Here is a 17083-nt window from a genome sequence, read left to right as displayed (position 1 = left end):
ACAACACCCCCCCCCCCCCCCCCCTACAGCTGTCATAGAGGTGAAAATAGCTATAGAAACAAAAAATGTTTTTTGTACCAGGCTGTAAACCTGGGGAGTCTAAGGGCATTGACTCGCTTTTGGAACCAGTCTCAAGTGGCCATTCAAAGAACTGCAGTGTTTGGTACTTCTGTGTTGGCTTCATTTTCCAGCCCCAGAGGTTGCTGCTTGGTCTCCCAGAGCTCTTCTCAGGTGAATGCCTGGAACAGGGGGGCGAGGATGTACTGGATTACCAGAGTGTCTGGTTGGCAAGCGTCGCAGCAATCTCCCTGGCAAATGCTACGGTCAAGAGCTCCAGAGGTGAGGAGATGAAGCTGCCAAGTTCATCCAGGACAGTATACCTGTTGTGTTGCTCAGCTGCAGCTGAGGAAGGTGGGTGGGAAGAGTGCCTCTTTCTGTTTCTGTTCCGAACCAGCATAAATTGATCAGCAGATAAAGGAGTTGGGCAGGAGCAGTGTCTCCTCTGCTGCTGCCTGAACCAAGGAGCGATTCACTACACACGCTTTAGGATGGGGGCCCGGGCTACTGAAGTGGAGGGACGTCAGGGACCTGTTACTTACAGAGACACTGGATCAGAGAACGCCCTAGCTGGAGCCAGGCCACCACTGTAAAGGACTGGTTCGACTGCATGTCTGGAACATTTGTTCTTTTTCATAATATTCCATTTGATTTCTCACAATGGGAGCAAGCTTCACTGCGACCCTCAGTCCTGATTGGCTGATGAACGTGTCCGTGACGACACAGCAGCATTCAAAAACCTCTTCTCACCCAGAGCATATCTCACGTCAAAGTTAGCTAGCTTAACTGTCCACAGACAGATCTTACCTAGCTTCTGTCGCCAGGCGCTATCTAACTTTGGGGTTTTTTGCTCTTCTCCGGTCACACCAGGTCAAACTTTTTACCTTACTCTTCATGGCTTGGTTTTATCATTTCGGCCCCTCTCACACGTAAAAGTCTCCACAGACGGTTAGCGCACCTAGCTAGCTTGTCTGGACATGACCTCTATCTCCCTACCGGCGACCACACTGTCAAGCCCACACAGGAGAAGGAAGTTGCGGTGCAAGAGGCACCAGAAACTAGCATCAGCTGGGGTTCATGAGGAAGACGTCCTAGAACTTGACTATGGAGAAGATGAAGGTGAGACCTCAGATATCCTCATATCTAAGGACGAAGAGGACAACAATTTCTTCATCACACCCGGAGCTGCAAAGCCCTGACCCTTCGTCGTTCCCGGGGATGGGGATGAGGGAAACACGCCAACTTCTCCTCTCCCCACAGACTTGCTGAATGTCTGGAAACACGCAGCGGAGAGGCTGGACATCCCCTGGCCCACTGTCATTACAGAGAACACCAGATCCCGTCACGAGGGGAAGAGATTGCCCCCAGCTAAGAGCGCAACGAGACAGTTTCTCCCAGTCTTCTCGGAGCTGCTAATCGAGATGGCATGTCCATGCAAAGACCGCCCGTATAGCAGCAGGAAGCTAATACCCAGAGCCTTATCCCTTGACTGTGAAGCGATGGAGAGCCTGGGTCTCTTGCATATGCCTATATACGACACAACATCTATCCTCGGCTCAGGGTTGTCCCAAAGCCCTACACCAGCCTCTAAGTCGGACAGGTTCCAGTCAGCCATGACCGCGAAGGCTTAAAGGGTGACGGCACTCAATGTTCTCTCGCTCCTCACTGCATACCAAACGAGATATGACATGAGTACGAGAAAATCCAGAACCCAGCTTCACTGGAGGAAATACCGGTCATCTCTGACTTATGCCTCCATGTTCAACGCTGTGTGGTCCAGGCCACGGGGAAAGCACTGGGAACCACAGTCTTACATGATTGAGCACGGTTGCTTAACCTCACCAACCTGTCTGACAAAGAGAAACACAAAATTGTCGACATGCAAGTCGTCCCAGAGGGTATTTTCCTGCTGTACTGACCTCCATGCAGTGATGATGTGAGACCAAGAAGAAGGAAGACGAAGCGCTCCAGCTTTGTCTCCCTCGCAAAGCAGTGAAAGACCTTCGCACAGGCTGCTTCTCATGTGCCGCAGTTCAAAATTCCAAAATTCCCTTTCTCCAGGCAGGAGAATGGGCCCCTGCTGCAGCTCCACCGGTTCAACCCGCATCAGCTGTCAGTTTTCAGGCTAGGAAGAAGAAGAGAGTGGCCTGACCGGTCCTATTCACCAACCCCACCTGTCTGGCTTTCGAGTGTGCTTCCCGGGGCCCTCCAGAACCCCGACCTCCAGCTGCCATAAGCTACGACTTTTCTCAGGGCTGGGGAGATGAACCCCTTGTTTCCTGCGATGTTGCCCCGCGCAGCCTTCCACAACACCGTTGTGGGGGCTCTTACGCTGGCAAGCGGGCCACACTGTGTGTCTCCTCTCTCCCTCAGAAAAGACAGGTGGAGAACGCTTGAGGTACCACCCTGGGTTTTACGCATGATCTTGCGGGGATACAGGCTTCAGTTCAACTTCACTCATACTACTCAAAGAACCCGGGTTATGTAAATAACCTTACGTTTTGCATGATGACAGCCTGTGTACATCCTCCTTTAGACGAATAATGCTCTTATTTGCCTTTACATTTAAGATGTATTTTCCTCACTAATACCCATTGTGTCAGAGCTGGATCCCATCTTCACTTACACACACTTTAAATATTTTGCAGCATAAACATAGCAGCAGCTTCAGCAGTTTTTTCCAGTATATAGCTGGAGCAAGGTACATTCCAGATGAATGGTTCACTCATTTTACTGACCTCATCACTTTAATGCTGTAGTGGATGCTATATGATATGTTTACATTAACTGCTGAGTGAGCCAAGAAAAAAAATGTACAGAAGTAAGTGAGTAAAATAACGCTGGCCTTAGTTCATTCAAACATGGAGGCATTGCCGGCCGGATGTGATGTAAGTTGACATGAGAGAAAGGATGTTTTCAGTTCCCCTTCAGCTCGGTGCTAATATGAGAAGAATGAGCTGTTGTTTATAATACCATCAATTGATGGATGACCACTGTCACTGTGGTGAAATGGCGGGAGGGCTAACATGAAGAAAAACCACAGTAGATGAACAAAATTAGTCTCTTAACACTTTTCCTCTTGCCTGTGTTTTTCTCCCTCTATTTGAGCTCGAAGCAAGCAAATGGAAACATTGAAAAATTGACTGCAAATATTTTAGACGAAGAAAATGTATTAAACATTTGTTTGCCCTCAAGGATATGCACCATGCGTTTTAGTGAGAAACCCTGAATGTTAATATAACTGTTTGTTTACAAGAATACTCAATAGGGTACTTTCAAATCTACATTAATGTTTGTCTGTTTTATTGTCATTATGAGATATAAAAACGCAGTCTTTTCAAATCCCTCTAATAGAATGTTACAAAACCAATAAAGACCCTGTCTTTAGACCCAGTGCATACACGATAGTGTCATGCCTTCCAAGTTTTTTTGTGCTAACACAACCAAGACAAGAACAGTGGAGTTTTCTGTAGTTCTTCTTTCCTCTCGTATCTTTAGTGAAATTGTCCATTTGCATATGTTTTCAGGTTTTAATGGCTTTGGCACAGATTGCTTTTCTCTGAATAAGAATCTATCCCCAATCTCTACTGTTTGTTGATCCAACACTGCATGGCTTCTGCATGAAAATGATAAACACTGCAGTCATATGACAGAGCGTGGGAGACAGATGCTTTTCAAGATGAAATACTGGATTTAGCTGGCGTAAATACCCTCCTGGGAGGCACCAATGAGAACACAAGCCAGATAATATGCATGAGCAACAAACTATCCTCATACATTTGAAGATACAGACTCATGTCATCTATAAAAGGTTTTGTTTTGAGAAGGTTTGTTATTATTAAGTCTGCTAAGTCAAACGTATCCAGTTAGAAGGTGATCAGTTCACTTCAACCATAGTCTTTGCAGCTGTTGACCACCAGGAGCCTTTACTAACATCTCTAGTCAATCCTGATGAATCTTCCACTGACCATGTTCAACTTTTGCCCAAAAAAAGCAAATCTTGACCTCCATTTGGAGAAGTCTATGTTCATGCTTACACTGTGAGGCTGTAAAAGAATGTCAGAGTGAATGGAACCTCATACTCAGCTTATCAGGCTCAGGTATACTTAGAACAACATGCTAAAGAGTCTGTCACCTAAACATCCAACAGCATTGTCCAGCTCCCCTGAGGGATCCCAGAGGCCGTTGAAACCCCTTTCGTAGGTTGAAACGCTGGCCTGCGTCCAACATTTTCTGTAATATTCCAAAAGAGAAAATCTGACAGTAACTGGCCAGATCTGTGGAGGTGACAAAGTAGGCAGGATTTGACCTTGTCTGTCAGGCAGTTTTAAAAAAATTTGTAACAGCTATTTCCGTCACTTTTCATGAATGCCTTCAAACAGAGGATGCCTGAAAGCGTGCACCATTATCCTCTTTGGTAGGACTCATTGCATTAAGATAAGCAGACATGAAGACATGCAGGCAGAGTTCTTGGAGAAATATCATGGAGGCAGTGGGATGCAACCAGGACAGCACAGTTTTGTCCCACCAGAACGGGTAAAAACACATTTTTCTTCAAATGCTCTTTGTTTCATGGCATACTGGACCCTGAGGTGCTCCCAGGACAGCTGGGAAACTCCTTGAGCACATCCTGGGTCTGAAGAGATTCAGCCATGACCTGAACACCTCTATTTCAACCGGTTTCTCTTGTAAAGGACGGCCTTCTGAGATGCATGGACCCCTTCTACTATACATTTATATTGCATTGCATAAATATATAATGTCTAAATTATAACATGTTACTCTGTGTTAGGATTAAACAACTTGCATTTTCTACATAGGTGCATGCACAGTACATACCATTAAATGCAAATTCGAAACACTTTCTGACATAAAGAACAGGGTGTAGTCCTCTAACATGCATCACTGGGTTTTAGGCAGTGTATCAAGTGATGGTCAAAAATTCTGTTTCTCAAACAGTATGAGCTAAGGCCCCAGCACCTCATCACGACAGCCTGCCCACTGCATCAGTGCTCTCTTCACTTGTAGGTATATGGCTCTCATCACCATAGCAACCACTGCACAATGTATTCAGTGCTTGGTAACCAGCACTAGTGTAGGCTGAGAAAAACAGGTTGCTTTTCTATTACCTTTTTAAGAAAAAGTGGTGCATAATGTCAGGGAGATGATTTTCCATGCTCTTTATGTATTTTCCTGAACTGTCAGTCTTGTAACAGCTTAATTTTCACAGCTGGCAACACTATGCCATGTGGTGCTGCCACACGTGCAGAGAGATAAGCACACACCCAAACACTCGTACATGTCACACACTCATCACATTTGGTTTTAGTAATTAAGGACTGCATGTACAGTAAAGCTCCCCTGTCTCCTTCTTCAGTAATAACATCCTTTATTCTCAGGAGATTCAGAATGAGCACACACTTGATACAGTCCACTATAGAACTATAGATTGTATAATCAGTGTGAAAAATGTGGCATATTGCTTTTTTTTTGCAAATAAACTTTTAAATACTCAAAGTTTATTTATTCATTTATTGTGGCGTGAATTCCCAGCAGACCTTTTACAATAAAACACTACAAGAACTGCATCCTTATACTACATATCCTTGTAAAATGGATCAAGGATTTTTTACATAAAAAGAGTACTGCAGCATTAGTAGATGTTTAATGCTATACTGACTGCACAGCTACAGAGAGTGGTGGGGCTCCAATATCACATGCCTGTTTAATTAACACTCAAACCCCACACACTCTGCCTTGGTGACCTGCTCCATCTGACTGCAACTATGAAATACCCTTAATTTGCTTCTTTTAAAAAAATAATGACATTCCTGCACTATACATTACATACAGAACCTATTACGGCTAGTATCCATTTAAAAACGGAACAAGTACTGACTTAAAATTAACAATAAAAATTCTGCACCAAAAGAGACATTTTTTCACTTAAGATTTTAATGTTAGAGATAGTAGATGTTAGATAGTTGATCAGTATTTGCCTTTTTTTAGCCTCAACATCAGGAGCCTCAACATCAGGAGTAAATGGTATGTACAATATATCAACCCACTGACCTACCAAGATAACATAACAATGGCATCCTACCTGCTCTTTGATCTCTTGAAGTTTGTTGCTTTGTTCCCTGATGTCATGGAGGAGCTGCAGTGCTTTATCATCCTCCTGTGACACTTCCATACGAGCCTGCTCCAAACTGCGCTTTAGACTCTGCAACCAAGACGTACATATGTTTTGTCAAACAAAACAGAAATGTTAACTAATACAGCAGCCCTGCAATAACTGGTTAAAATGCCTTTGATGAAAAAGTTTTAACTATGTGTTGATTCCACCTTATGCTGGTTTTGGAGGCTGTGCTGTGCTGTTGAATTGGATTGTGTTATTATTGTATTATATTAATCTCAAATGTAAGACCCATCGCACCCATTACAATCAAATTGTAATACACATGTATACAGAAATATAAAATCATGAGCACCCAGACACACACACACGAACACATACACACACACACACACACACACACACACACACACATACACACAGTAATAGTAGTAACTCTAGGTAAAGGCATATGTCCTGAACAGAAACACCCTGAAACAGTGCCCAGGACGCAGCCATAATGAAGGAATGAGCGTGCAGGTCTGCAGGGGGTTGCAACCCCTTGTTGTTATAGCACAATCCAGTGTGACAACCGCTGCTTCGTTAGAGGCTTCCCAGATAGCTGTGCAGTTGCACAGGCCAGTCGGCCACGGCCGCCTGCCATCGGTTGAGGCTGATGTTTGGGGATGCGGTAAGCCGTCCAAGCTACAGCCTGGGCAAACGTCTGCCGGCATGCAGTTAGGGGAGGAGGTGGCGCCTTCCTGGGGAGACACGGTTGTAGCGCTTCGCCCTCCCTCCTCTTCTCCTTACATTTCTGCATGGTGGCTACCGCTGGGCCGAATAAGCCTTTCGGGTCCATAGGAACATCGAGGATTTGGATCTTCTCTTTCTGAGAGAGGCTAGAGAGGTTTAGCCACCTTGCTCTTTCTTGAGCGACCATCAGGGCCATGGCTCTGCGGGAGGCCCGGACAGCACACCTGTGCAGTGATCCGTCAGCATGCACAGCTCGTCTCACAGGGCTGGCTTGGGTGACGCTGACATCTCCTGTAGTTCAACCTGGTAGGCCAGCAGCAGTGAGGAAGCGTTCAGAGCATTCACCGACATGGCTGTTGCCTTGTAGCCTTTTTCATTTAGTGATGACTGAAAGCAATCAGCTGTGGAGGGTAGGGCGGGGCCTGCCGAAGTCATGGTGGACTTCTGAGTTGGGTGGAGGTGACATGCTAGAAGAGGTTCTGGAGGCAGGCGGGAGAGGCCTTTTCCCTCCATGTCAGCCCAGTCCAACGCCGACCCTCCCTGGTGGAGAGAGGATTGTTCCATGTCGCCTCCTCCAGGCACTCAGGAAAAAAACGGCAGAAGCTGTCTAGTAGAGGACTTTGGGAAGCTTTTTTCCCTTGTAGCGAGACGTGGTGGTGTCAGCAAGGACTTCAGGCCACACAATGCCCAGCTTTGCAGTCAGGTTTGGCACGTGCCAACCGAACTTACTGGCTTTGCAGCCGGTAGGCTGGTAAAGGGCTCAGTGTCCTCCTCATTGTCCGCGCTCATCAGGGTCGAATAGCGGGGCAACAGCGTTGAGTTGTTCATCCCAGCTGGCACCCGTAGGGATGGTGTCTCCCTCGGTGCCCTCCGCTGACTCCTGTGATGGGGGAATGGCTGCCCCCAGGAACCACTGTCACCAGACTAGTTTGGCGCTTAGCTTGGCAAATCTTGATGGAGAAATGTACACAGGGCTCACAGCTAACCGGGAATGCTTATGCGTCCTGGGCTTGTTGCAGCCTTAGACACACAGCACATGCAGAATGGGTGTCGCTCTGTGAACTGTGTTGCTAGCCCGTTAGCTGCACCTGCCATCTGAGCTGTTGCTTCTGGGAGCGAGAATAGGTTTTAGACTGAGGAGATAACTTGATGTCAGGCTTTTATAGTAGGAGGAAGTCTCTCCTCTAGGGAGCCCAAGTCACGTCTGTCAGCCAGTCAAGACTGGCGAACTGTAAAAGAGCTTCTGGGGGACAGCGCAGGGAACGTGTCCCATAGTGAGATACCGAAACAAATGTTGAAAGAGAACCACAGGGATACTCACACTGCATTCTGTGATGTAGGTTGCCAGGTCCTGCTCCAGGATGGTCCTCTGGGTCTCTGAGGCCTTCAACTCTATATCCTTCTGCTGCAGCACTGACTCGAGGTCAGACATCTTCCTCTGGACGAGTGAGATCTCCTGCTCAACCTGGAAATAAGAACATAGCATGGACCAAACTTTTCTGGCAGTTTAGTATAATTAATGAGTCTCTGGGGCCCACAGACCTGAGTAGATATACTTTTTTTTTTTTTTTTTTTTTACAGCTTCCCTTGAGAGTGTAACTGTGGTAAAGATGCCTTCTTACTGTAAAATAAAGAATTTTTGAACCTGAGAACAACATGTAGTGTTTTTGCAGCAATCCCACCTAAAAATACACTTGTAGTGTGTGTGTGTTTGTGTGTGTGTGCATGCAAGTGTACAAGACTGCACTTGTCTCCTGGCAGATGTCATTGGTAGCGATTGATGATACAATTAGATGTGCCATTACAGCATTACAGGGCCTGAAGAGCATTGGAAACAAGAAAAACAGCAGGGCTGGCAGCACAGTCACAAATACACAGCCACAGCACTTAGTGTATAGCAGCACAGTCAGAATGTGGACACATGCTCACAACAACCGGTCGCCACAGCATGGGGCTGCAGCCAGCAAAACCAAAGGGTCATTGTTATACTGGAATCCAACATTACTGCAAAGAGTCACCAGATTTCAAAATGACATGTCATTTACAAAACATTTAGGAGACAGATCAAAAGATGCTGTGTAGTAATCTGATTATAACATGGATTAAGAATGTATTATAGGAAAGGCTAGATGCACTGTAACAAACTACATTTCCACCTATTACTGTATTCTTTAACTCAGTAGATTCTTGCATATTTTTTGTGTGCAATCCAATGCACTGCAATTGGCCAGTCATTCTGTCTTCAAGCGTGTAGAGGTAATGTTGAGGCTACATAGGACAATTTCACATCACAAGAGAAGCTACATTTTGAAAGTTCATTCAGATTATGTGAATCATAATCTAAATGAAGCATTCCATCTCTTTAAGTCATGTAGCTTTCATGTACATCACTGCAAGCTCTGGACTGCAATATACGATGCTGAACCACATGGTAAACTTTAGAGTCAGTGTTTTGTTACAATTACAAAACCAAACAAACAAGACAAAATAATCAATACGAAAAGTTTCAATTTGTCCTCGATTCAGCAGAAGTGTCACTGAATGCACCAAAAGATTATCTTTATCACAGAGGATCAACACATCTAACTGCAAAATCAAATGGCAGCATTTGTTGATGGAAGTTGCTTTGTAAAATAGACATTCATGTGACTTATAAAAATAATGAAAAATAAAAAATAAAGTAATTTAATAAAGTAAGTTTTATTGCTGCAAATAATAACCAGACAGACCACTGATCTGAATGACATTATTTTTTTGAAAAAAAGTAAACACAGTTTATAAAACTTGAAATGTTGTTTATGGAGGGAAAAATGTAAGTTGATAATGGAATTGTGGGAGGGGAGAGACATCCTCTCCATCATAGCACAAAACCTCGTGTTGTGTTGAGTCACAAATAATGTTGATTAACCTTTTTAAAGTGTTAAAGTTTCATTATTCACATGATTCTAGTTTGACCTCTCTTTCCCCAGTTTTTCCATTTCAAAGCTCATAAGCACCTCAGCACTTAATACTCATTTCATTATTTATTACACATAGTAATAATTGTACTTTTAAGATAGTGTCACTTGTAATTTTACCCCATGTGTTAAAAAGAAGTATAAGTTCACGGCACAAGGATGGCCCGGTCCTCTACAAGAGTCAGAGAGTGATGTGGAATACTAAAATACATAAAACACACAGACACACACACACACACACACACTAGCTCAGCTATGTAGTGTAAAGGCAAACTGACAGCAGATGACTGGATTAGCTTGCTCTGGAAACAAACTCTTACCATGTGAAGAGTAATACCTGTGACATGTGTCCGGAAATTCTGGCTGTTTTGTGTTTTTAAAGTAATGACGTTTTTCCAAAGGAGATGGTCTTATCTAGAGAGTTGGTGGATGTAGTCCCTAATCTGCAGGAGAGGAGAGCATGAAGAGAGAACGGGAGATCGGGAATAGGGAGAGAAAAACGACAGTAAACAGTCTTTATGCACAACCTCTCATGAAAACTGAAGGGCTGACTCAATGCTCTTATGTAAAACACTTATCTTTTATAATCATACTGTATAGATGGCTTTTTTCCAGTCTGTTAGCTGGGATAATTTACCTTCCATGTGTGGTATGACACTCATCATAAAAGTTACAGCATACTATAGAATTCATGTATCTCAGTGTTTACCTATTTGACAAATGGACAAGGATATCATACCCTAGATTACAGTTATTACTATTGCAATCAAAAATACACATTAATGTTCAATATAAATAGCTAATCAAGCAAATGAACCCTCATTAAATACATTTCAAAACCAATCTCTAAAACCAGGAACAGCACCTACAGTAGCAATCAAACACTGAAGACTTAATTCACATTGTACAGAGACCTAGTATTTCACAGCAGTGATGCTTCAGACATTAACACATATTCCATTTATACAGTCACATCATCAAACACGACTAGCAGATAATGTGTTTTGTTCACAGTTGAGGTATTTAGTGAATATACCACTGGAGATCCATACTGTGCTGACCAAAAATTGAGTCATATTTTAGCTTAACTGAGACTATAAATAACCTGCTTGTGTTCACACAACAGCCTCTTTTACCACCACTGGATATATTTGGCAGCTTTTGTGATCAAGAGGCAGGCAGAAGAATGAGCGACACAGGGAGAATGTCTATTAAAAGCAGAGGCTCACCTCCCACTCCTCCCTACAGTAACATGCTCAGCTCAAGCTCAACTAACATGTGGAGGGTAGTGAATTGCTGTGTGTTTTTACCGTTGCATAACTGCGTTCGTGTGAATTGTTATTTATATTGTCTGTGGTTATATTGTCTGCTTCAGTTTTTGACTGTGCCCTGTACAGGAGATCACATGCAGCAGCATCTGTGTCAAAAAACAAAAGTAAACAGACGTTGCAGATGAACAGCGGATATTATGAATCTCTAGAGATGACTCTGGTGCTTACTAATATTTCCCCAGAAATGTGACTGATGTAATCATTAGGCTTCAAGGGTCATGTGCCCAAGATGCATCAGAATTCTGCCTGGTATTCCAGTCTGATTGGTATGACATGATGCAGGAGCAGGTGGCCTCTAATGACTGATGATAGCATGAGCAGAGCGTAAGCCGAGGTGAGCTTTCTCTAGCACCTGCTGATCTTCAGGCTCTGGGCATATTACATCAATGGTAGGCCACATATTGCTGCTCTGCCGTCTGGTTTAGACGAGATGTCAAAAACATCCTATTTGTATTTGTTGTTCTGAAAGCAGAGAGAAACCAAAGATTTCACCCATGTGAAAGTGTCTTGACTGAGAGACACAGAAGCCTTATGTCCTCTTGGTTCATGTCTCCTGTCAGCTCTCAGAGCCTTAATGAATCTCATACATCCATACGAGCTTAGTGTTGTATATATCGTAACAATGTGGAGAACTTCTTTAACAGCCAGCCAGTGGTAAAGCTGGTGGTTATACGGTGCCATCCTAGCATGAGGCACCAGATGGGACTCAGATCTGGCTGTCTTCCTCCCGACTCAAGTGCTAGCTGGCTGTCCATAATGAGCTGAGCTAACAGACTATGCAGCTGGGCTCCTCCTCTGCAATAATTAGTTCCCTGAAAGCAACTACTAATAACTATACTTTTAAAATCTCATTGCAACTACAAGAAAGACAGTTTGACCACTGAGCTGGCCCCGGTTGTGCTTGCTTAAAATTTCCAACAATTCCTTGTTATGGAAACATATCATTATACCTGCACCATTATACCTGATTTTTACAATCAGTGCGAGCAACATAATCACGGTACCTGTCGTCAGAAAAGCTCCATAAACACTGCTTGTTTATGAGAGCTCATCAACAACCAAACAGTAACATTCACAGAGGAACATCGGCTTCCAACTCAGTTGAGGAGATCTTTTTCGTGGGTTGAATAATATGTGCTGGGCTGTGAGTCAGAGTTGTTGAAGAGGAGGAAAGTGGAGAGAGGTTGCATCCCAGTCATGGTGTTGCTCTACATTCAGTCTGCAGGGTGACCAGGGTCCAGTGCTACTGTATGGGCTGTAGGCAGCGGTGAATCACAAACCTGTTGCAACACTGTAGTGGCCCAACTTCTTCTCTAAAACACACTCAGAGACCTTCTCCAATCTACCCCCCCTCTAGTTTGATCTTTTAGCCCCTCTTCTCCACATATATGGGAGATACTTGTGCCTATTGTCATGACAACAACAAATTAGTAAAACCTCAACCATGCAAGATAGATTGAGTGTTTCTGGCTTCTGCCATTGCATCAGTTCGCTGATTCAAACATGGCTCTCTAGCTCCGTAGCTTCTTGCTTAATACCAGAGGCTTTGAAGATTAGGGGAAAGTTAACCCAGACCAATCTGTGAATGCATCCAGTCTGTGCTTGATATTACAACACCATACATTTTTGAAAGTGGATTATAGGCCTAGCGCATCCGTATTGGTTTCCACAGTTCATGTATGTGAATGATACATTTTGACAGACTTTTTAAAATTGTTTTTAAAGAGCAAATTGAAAACTCAAAGGAATACATATATATTGGTCAGAAATAACTACCTTTTGTTACTTGAACTAGGAAAAAACCTGAAAAAATGGCATTGGCAAATGCAATTCTGGGCATGTAGCTCCCAAGCAGCCACCTGCAGGGTGATGTGTGGATATATTAAAATGATTTTACATATCCAGTGAAATATGTTGTCATAGACGGGGTGTAAACACAGTCAACTAATGTCACATTTAGTCTTTGATAACTAACTCTGGTAAAAAGGTGTTGTGTGATTTTCCTACATAACAAGGTTGGTTAGTACGACACTAAAAACACTGAGGCCACCGGTGCTACAGGCCCACGTGTGAATGCTCTGATGCTTTACCGATTTATGGTGGTCGAGTTGACTGTATATCATAATCCATAAAAGTATGGTGAGCACTTGGGAGTGCACTTCAAAAATCCAGTCCATCATTATATCACATCCAAATGACAAAGAGGATCAGTGTGGGCTTCTAAAGGAGGCTTTTGGGAAAATGACACTTGAGGATGAGGATATGGAGCAGTAGAGCTCTCTCTATCTCATCACAACTCACATTAAGCGCTGACAGATCTGTTCTGCAGAGAGTTAGTCTCTGTACCATCTACCTTCAATTTGGCCTGCCTCCACAAAAAAGTAACTACAGATTAAAATAAACACCAACAGATGTGACTGTACAGTCGTCCTGGCAACTTTTAGATAAAATGTAGCCTGTGTATTTGGCAACTTATAAAGCATGCTCCGTATATAGCATATTGTATTATCATTATCGATCTGCCCATGTATCAATATCTGAAATTTTCTTTTTTCTTTCATGTCTCTCCCACAATCTCTTCATTATCATTCTGTTTTGTTCCGTCTCAAACGTCCTGTCAGTACTGTAATTTGTGATCCAGCTGAATAGGCGCCAGAAACAAGCAGCAAGCTTCCTTCACCTCTCCTTTACCCTTGGCAAAACCTGCTGTTACCATAGAGATACTTTCTTCCAACCACAGTCTTCATATTGTCATACTTTTTCCTACTGACTTTGTAATCTCAGCTTTCTTCCTACAGTGAATCTCATCCCCAACTACTACAGCACCTTTCCGATTGGAAGTTTAAAGTGAGTTGAGATCATCTCTCAATCCTTGCATGATAGACATTCACAGAAACTTTGTCTCAGACCTTCTTCAGTCTTGGTAAAGATTAATCAGACATCAGAAAAAAGCATGCAGTGGTCTCATTATGACATATACCAACATTGAGGGAGTTTGAACATCACCCCAGGGAGTGATAGCCATCTGTATGAGTGTATGCCACAGTAAGCACAGCAATGAAGAGAGATTGGCAAACAAAGACACAGCATTTCAGTGTCGTGACCAAGAATAGCGTTCACTCTTGATGGACAAGATACAGCTGCTGCAGCTCAGTGCTACCAATGCTATCTCATCACTCCATAAATCCTCAGCTGTAGTGTCAGTCAATCAATCCATTAGGCAATAGTTCCTTCATGCTGAGATGGGGAACATAACAAACGACTGTAGCAGTTCAGAGCTGTAATGCAAAGATACTGCTTTGATTCTTTCCCTGATCAGTCATCAGCATCAACCCCTTCCTTATTGTTATGGACTAAGTAAAATAGTATGGCACTTACTCAGAGACTGCTACAGCTTACAGATCTTCTACCAAGCTCCTCAGACGCGGCACCTCCTCGTCCAGTAAGCCCGTTCATGTGGGGTCTCCCTCGGAAGCCACCAGCCAGAATGAGAGCTTCGCTGGTTCATCAAATTCGGGGATGTCATCCTCACTGGAGAGAAAGTGGAGCTGAGGGGAGAGAGAGATGCGCTGTGGCAGGGCAGAAAGCTGTGAGACAGCGAGAGTGACTACAGATTACTGCTTACAGAGAGCTAGAGCGGCGGAGAGAGGGAGGGAGTGGAGGACTACAGAGAAATTGCATTGTAGAGTAATGCAGCAGACCAGTGATCACATACTGTAGAGAGTGAGAGGAGACTCTCACTCTCTCTCTCTTCTCTGTCACCCACTCACCCTTACCACCCCCAAGTATTTCTTCCTCTCCCCATACTGCAGCAGCCGTCACTAATCGCACTAATGTATGCAGCTTGACACACTGTGCTAACAGCCAGTTGCAAACTACTGTACATTCATGTCTCAGATGCTAAACACTCCTTAAATTGTGCAGCTCATTAGTAACTAAACGCAGTGACCCTTACTAAACCTCCTCTAAATGAGTAGCAGTATTGCAATCTAATTACTGGCAGGACAAGGATGTTACTAAAGTAAATTTTGCTTTCATCTGCAAATAAGCAAGAATGAGAGCAGTGAAAAACAGATGCAGGTTCTGGTTTAAAGAAAGACGCCTGTATAAATGCAATATGTATCATTTTTCATTAAAAATTAACACACTTCTGAATAAAACTGTGCTGGAAACGTCCATTTTTAGCACCATTTCATAGCTGTGCAAAAACAATACTTTCAAATATTGCCTGTCTGCTTTAAAATATGCAACAGCATTCCTGCTGGATTTACTGTAAATTCATCAATCATCATATTTACAGAGATTTTGAAGAACATTATGAAAACAATGCCTGACTCTGTAATTGCTGGTATTCAAAGCACGAACAGTGCATTGCTGATTTACTATACATGTAATATAGTTAATTGAAAGTACTGTAATGTATGCATATAACAATGTAAAAAAGCATATTGAGAAGTATCATTGAACCAGAGTAAACAGTAATACACTGTGTCATGTCACAACCCAACAAGGTCCCTAGTGTCTAACATAGTAGTTCAGGCTCACCTCAATTTACTTGTTTTTATGTTAATGTAAGCCAAGTGACACGTCACTGTGTATTGACTTGCAAACTACACATGCACACACACACACACACACACACACACACACACACACACACACACACACACACAGTGACAGATTACACACACAGTAACAGATGGCAGAACCTAACCTGGCAAGCATTACTACAGCATCACAACAGAAGGGACAAAATGCTCAGAAGGTGAAAGCATCAATGAGAGTTACAGTAATCAGTCGCAGAGTGAAAGCCTTGGCTTAGCTGTATAACAAAGGAATGTTTTTGTACCTAAGGGCAGGTCAGCTTACCCGCTACACTGGCTTGGAGTCAGATCACACCTCCACTATCTCACCTCCATCTCTACACATCCTCGCTACTGTCAGGAACTGATTTAATCCAATGCGTCAGTGACATTTCTGAGCTCAGCTGCTTCAGACCTCTTAGATTCAGCCAAGCAGATCGGTTACTGAAATCTGAAGAGAAATCTGTGTCTGGACAAGCGCGCATCCAGGAAGAGCCCTCAATTAATAATTTCCCTACGCTGACCCAGGATGAGGTCATAACCTGCCACACACAGTGTTTCTGCTGAAAGCCTTTCAAAGGTACACTAATGTAACCAAATATCTGCGTATATGGAGAAGCACAGAATTCAGAGAGAACATCTCTTTTCAATCCTTGAATATCTTTGAGAAAAACGTGTAATGATTTATAAATAGAACCTACTTTTAGCTTATACCATTACATAATACAACATGTTGTTAGAGGTATGTGACTGCGCTCAGCCTGACACTTCTTCTTCACAGCTACTGTACAACTTGTTGTGGTAAACAACATAACTGAGTATTTACAGTAAATTCAACAGTAAAAACAGATCTGCCATCCCTCCTCCACTCCTCCTAAGATAGAAAATAATCTTTTAAACACCCGGATATATTCTCCTCTGTCACATTAAATATACTTAATATTGATAAGTCACATGTTAAAGCAACAAAATGAATTTGATGACAAAACTGTTTATATTTAATATAATATCTTAGTGATTATGATTTGCTTACATCAGTATGAAAAAGGGTTGCATTTCCACAGTGATTTGGAGTATTGGGTTGAGGCAGAGGCATCATACTGATGTTACCTAGCAACAAGGTATTGTATGTCTCTAAGGCCAATCCCATCTTAATTCTGAAGTAAAGACGGAGAAAATCCAACCCTTTTTGACGAGGTGTTTTCACTGTATTGTACTATAACAAGTAGAACAGCCACTTCACATTCTGTTGACATTTCAAATCTTTCTTCAGTGTACACAGTACTG

The 17083-nt window shown here is 43.1% G+C and overlaps 1 protein-coding gene across 1 annotated transcript in view; it reads right to left on the bottom strand.

Moving 5' to 3' along the window:
• citb (citron rho-interacting serine/threonine kinase b) overlaps positions 1 to 16132 on the bottom strand; it is a 49052-nt gene extending 32920 nt beyond the window's left edge. Inside the window, exons 1-3 of the mRNA XM_087171640.1 lie at positions 16127 to 16132; positions 8247 to 8390; positions 6161 to 6280 (exon numbers count right to left, since the gene is read on the bottom strand). Coding sequence (XP_087027766.1) covers positions 6161 to 6280; positions 8247 to 8390; positions 16127 to 16132 — 270 coding nt within the window. The remainder of the gene's footprint in view (positions 1 to 6160; positions 6281 to 8246; positions 8391 to 16126) is intronic.
• Positions 16133 to 17083: the final 951 nt, after the last annotated feature.

This window comes from Seriola lalandi, unplaced genomic scaffold (genome assembly GCF_002814215.2).
Source record: "Seriola lalandi dorsalis isolate HSWRI2012SDOR001 ecotype SW California unplaced genomic scaffold, Sedor1 jcf7180002054883, whole genome shotgun sequence".
Lineage (NCBI taxonomy): Eukaryota > Metazoa > Chordata > Actinopteri > Carangiformes > Carangidae > Seriola > Seriola lalandi.
This window is presented reverse-complemented; position numbering and strand designations above follow the sequence as displayed.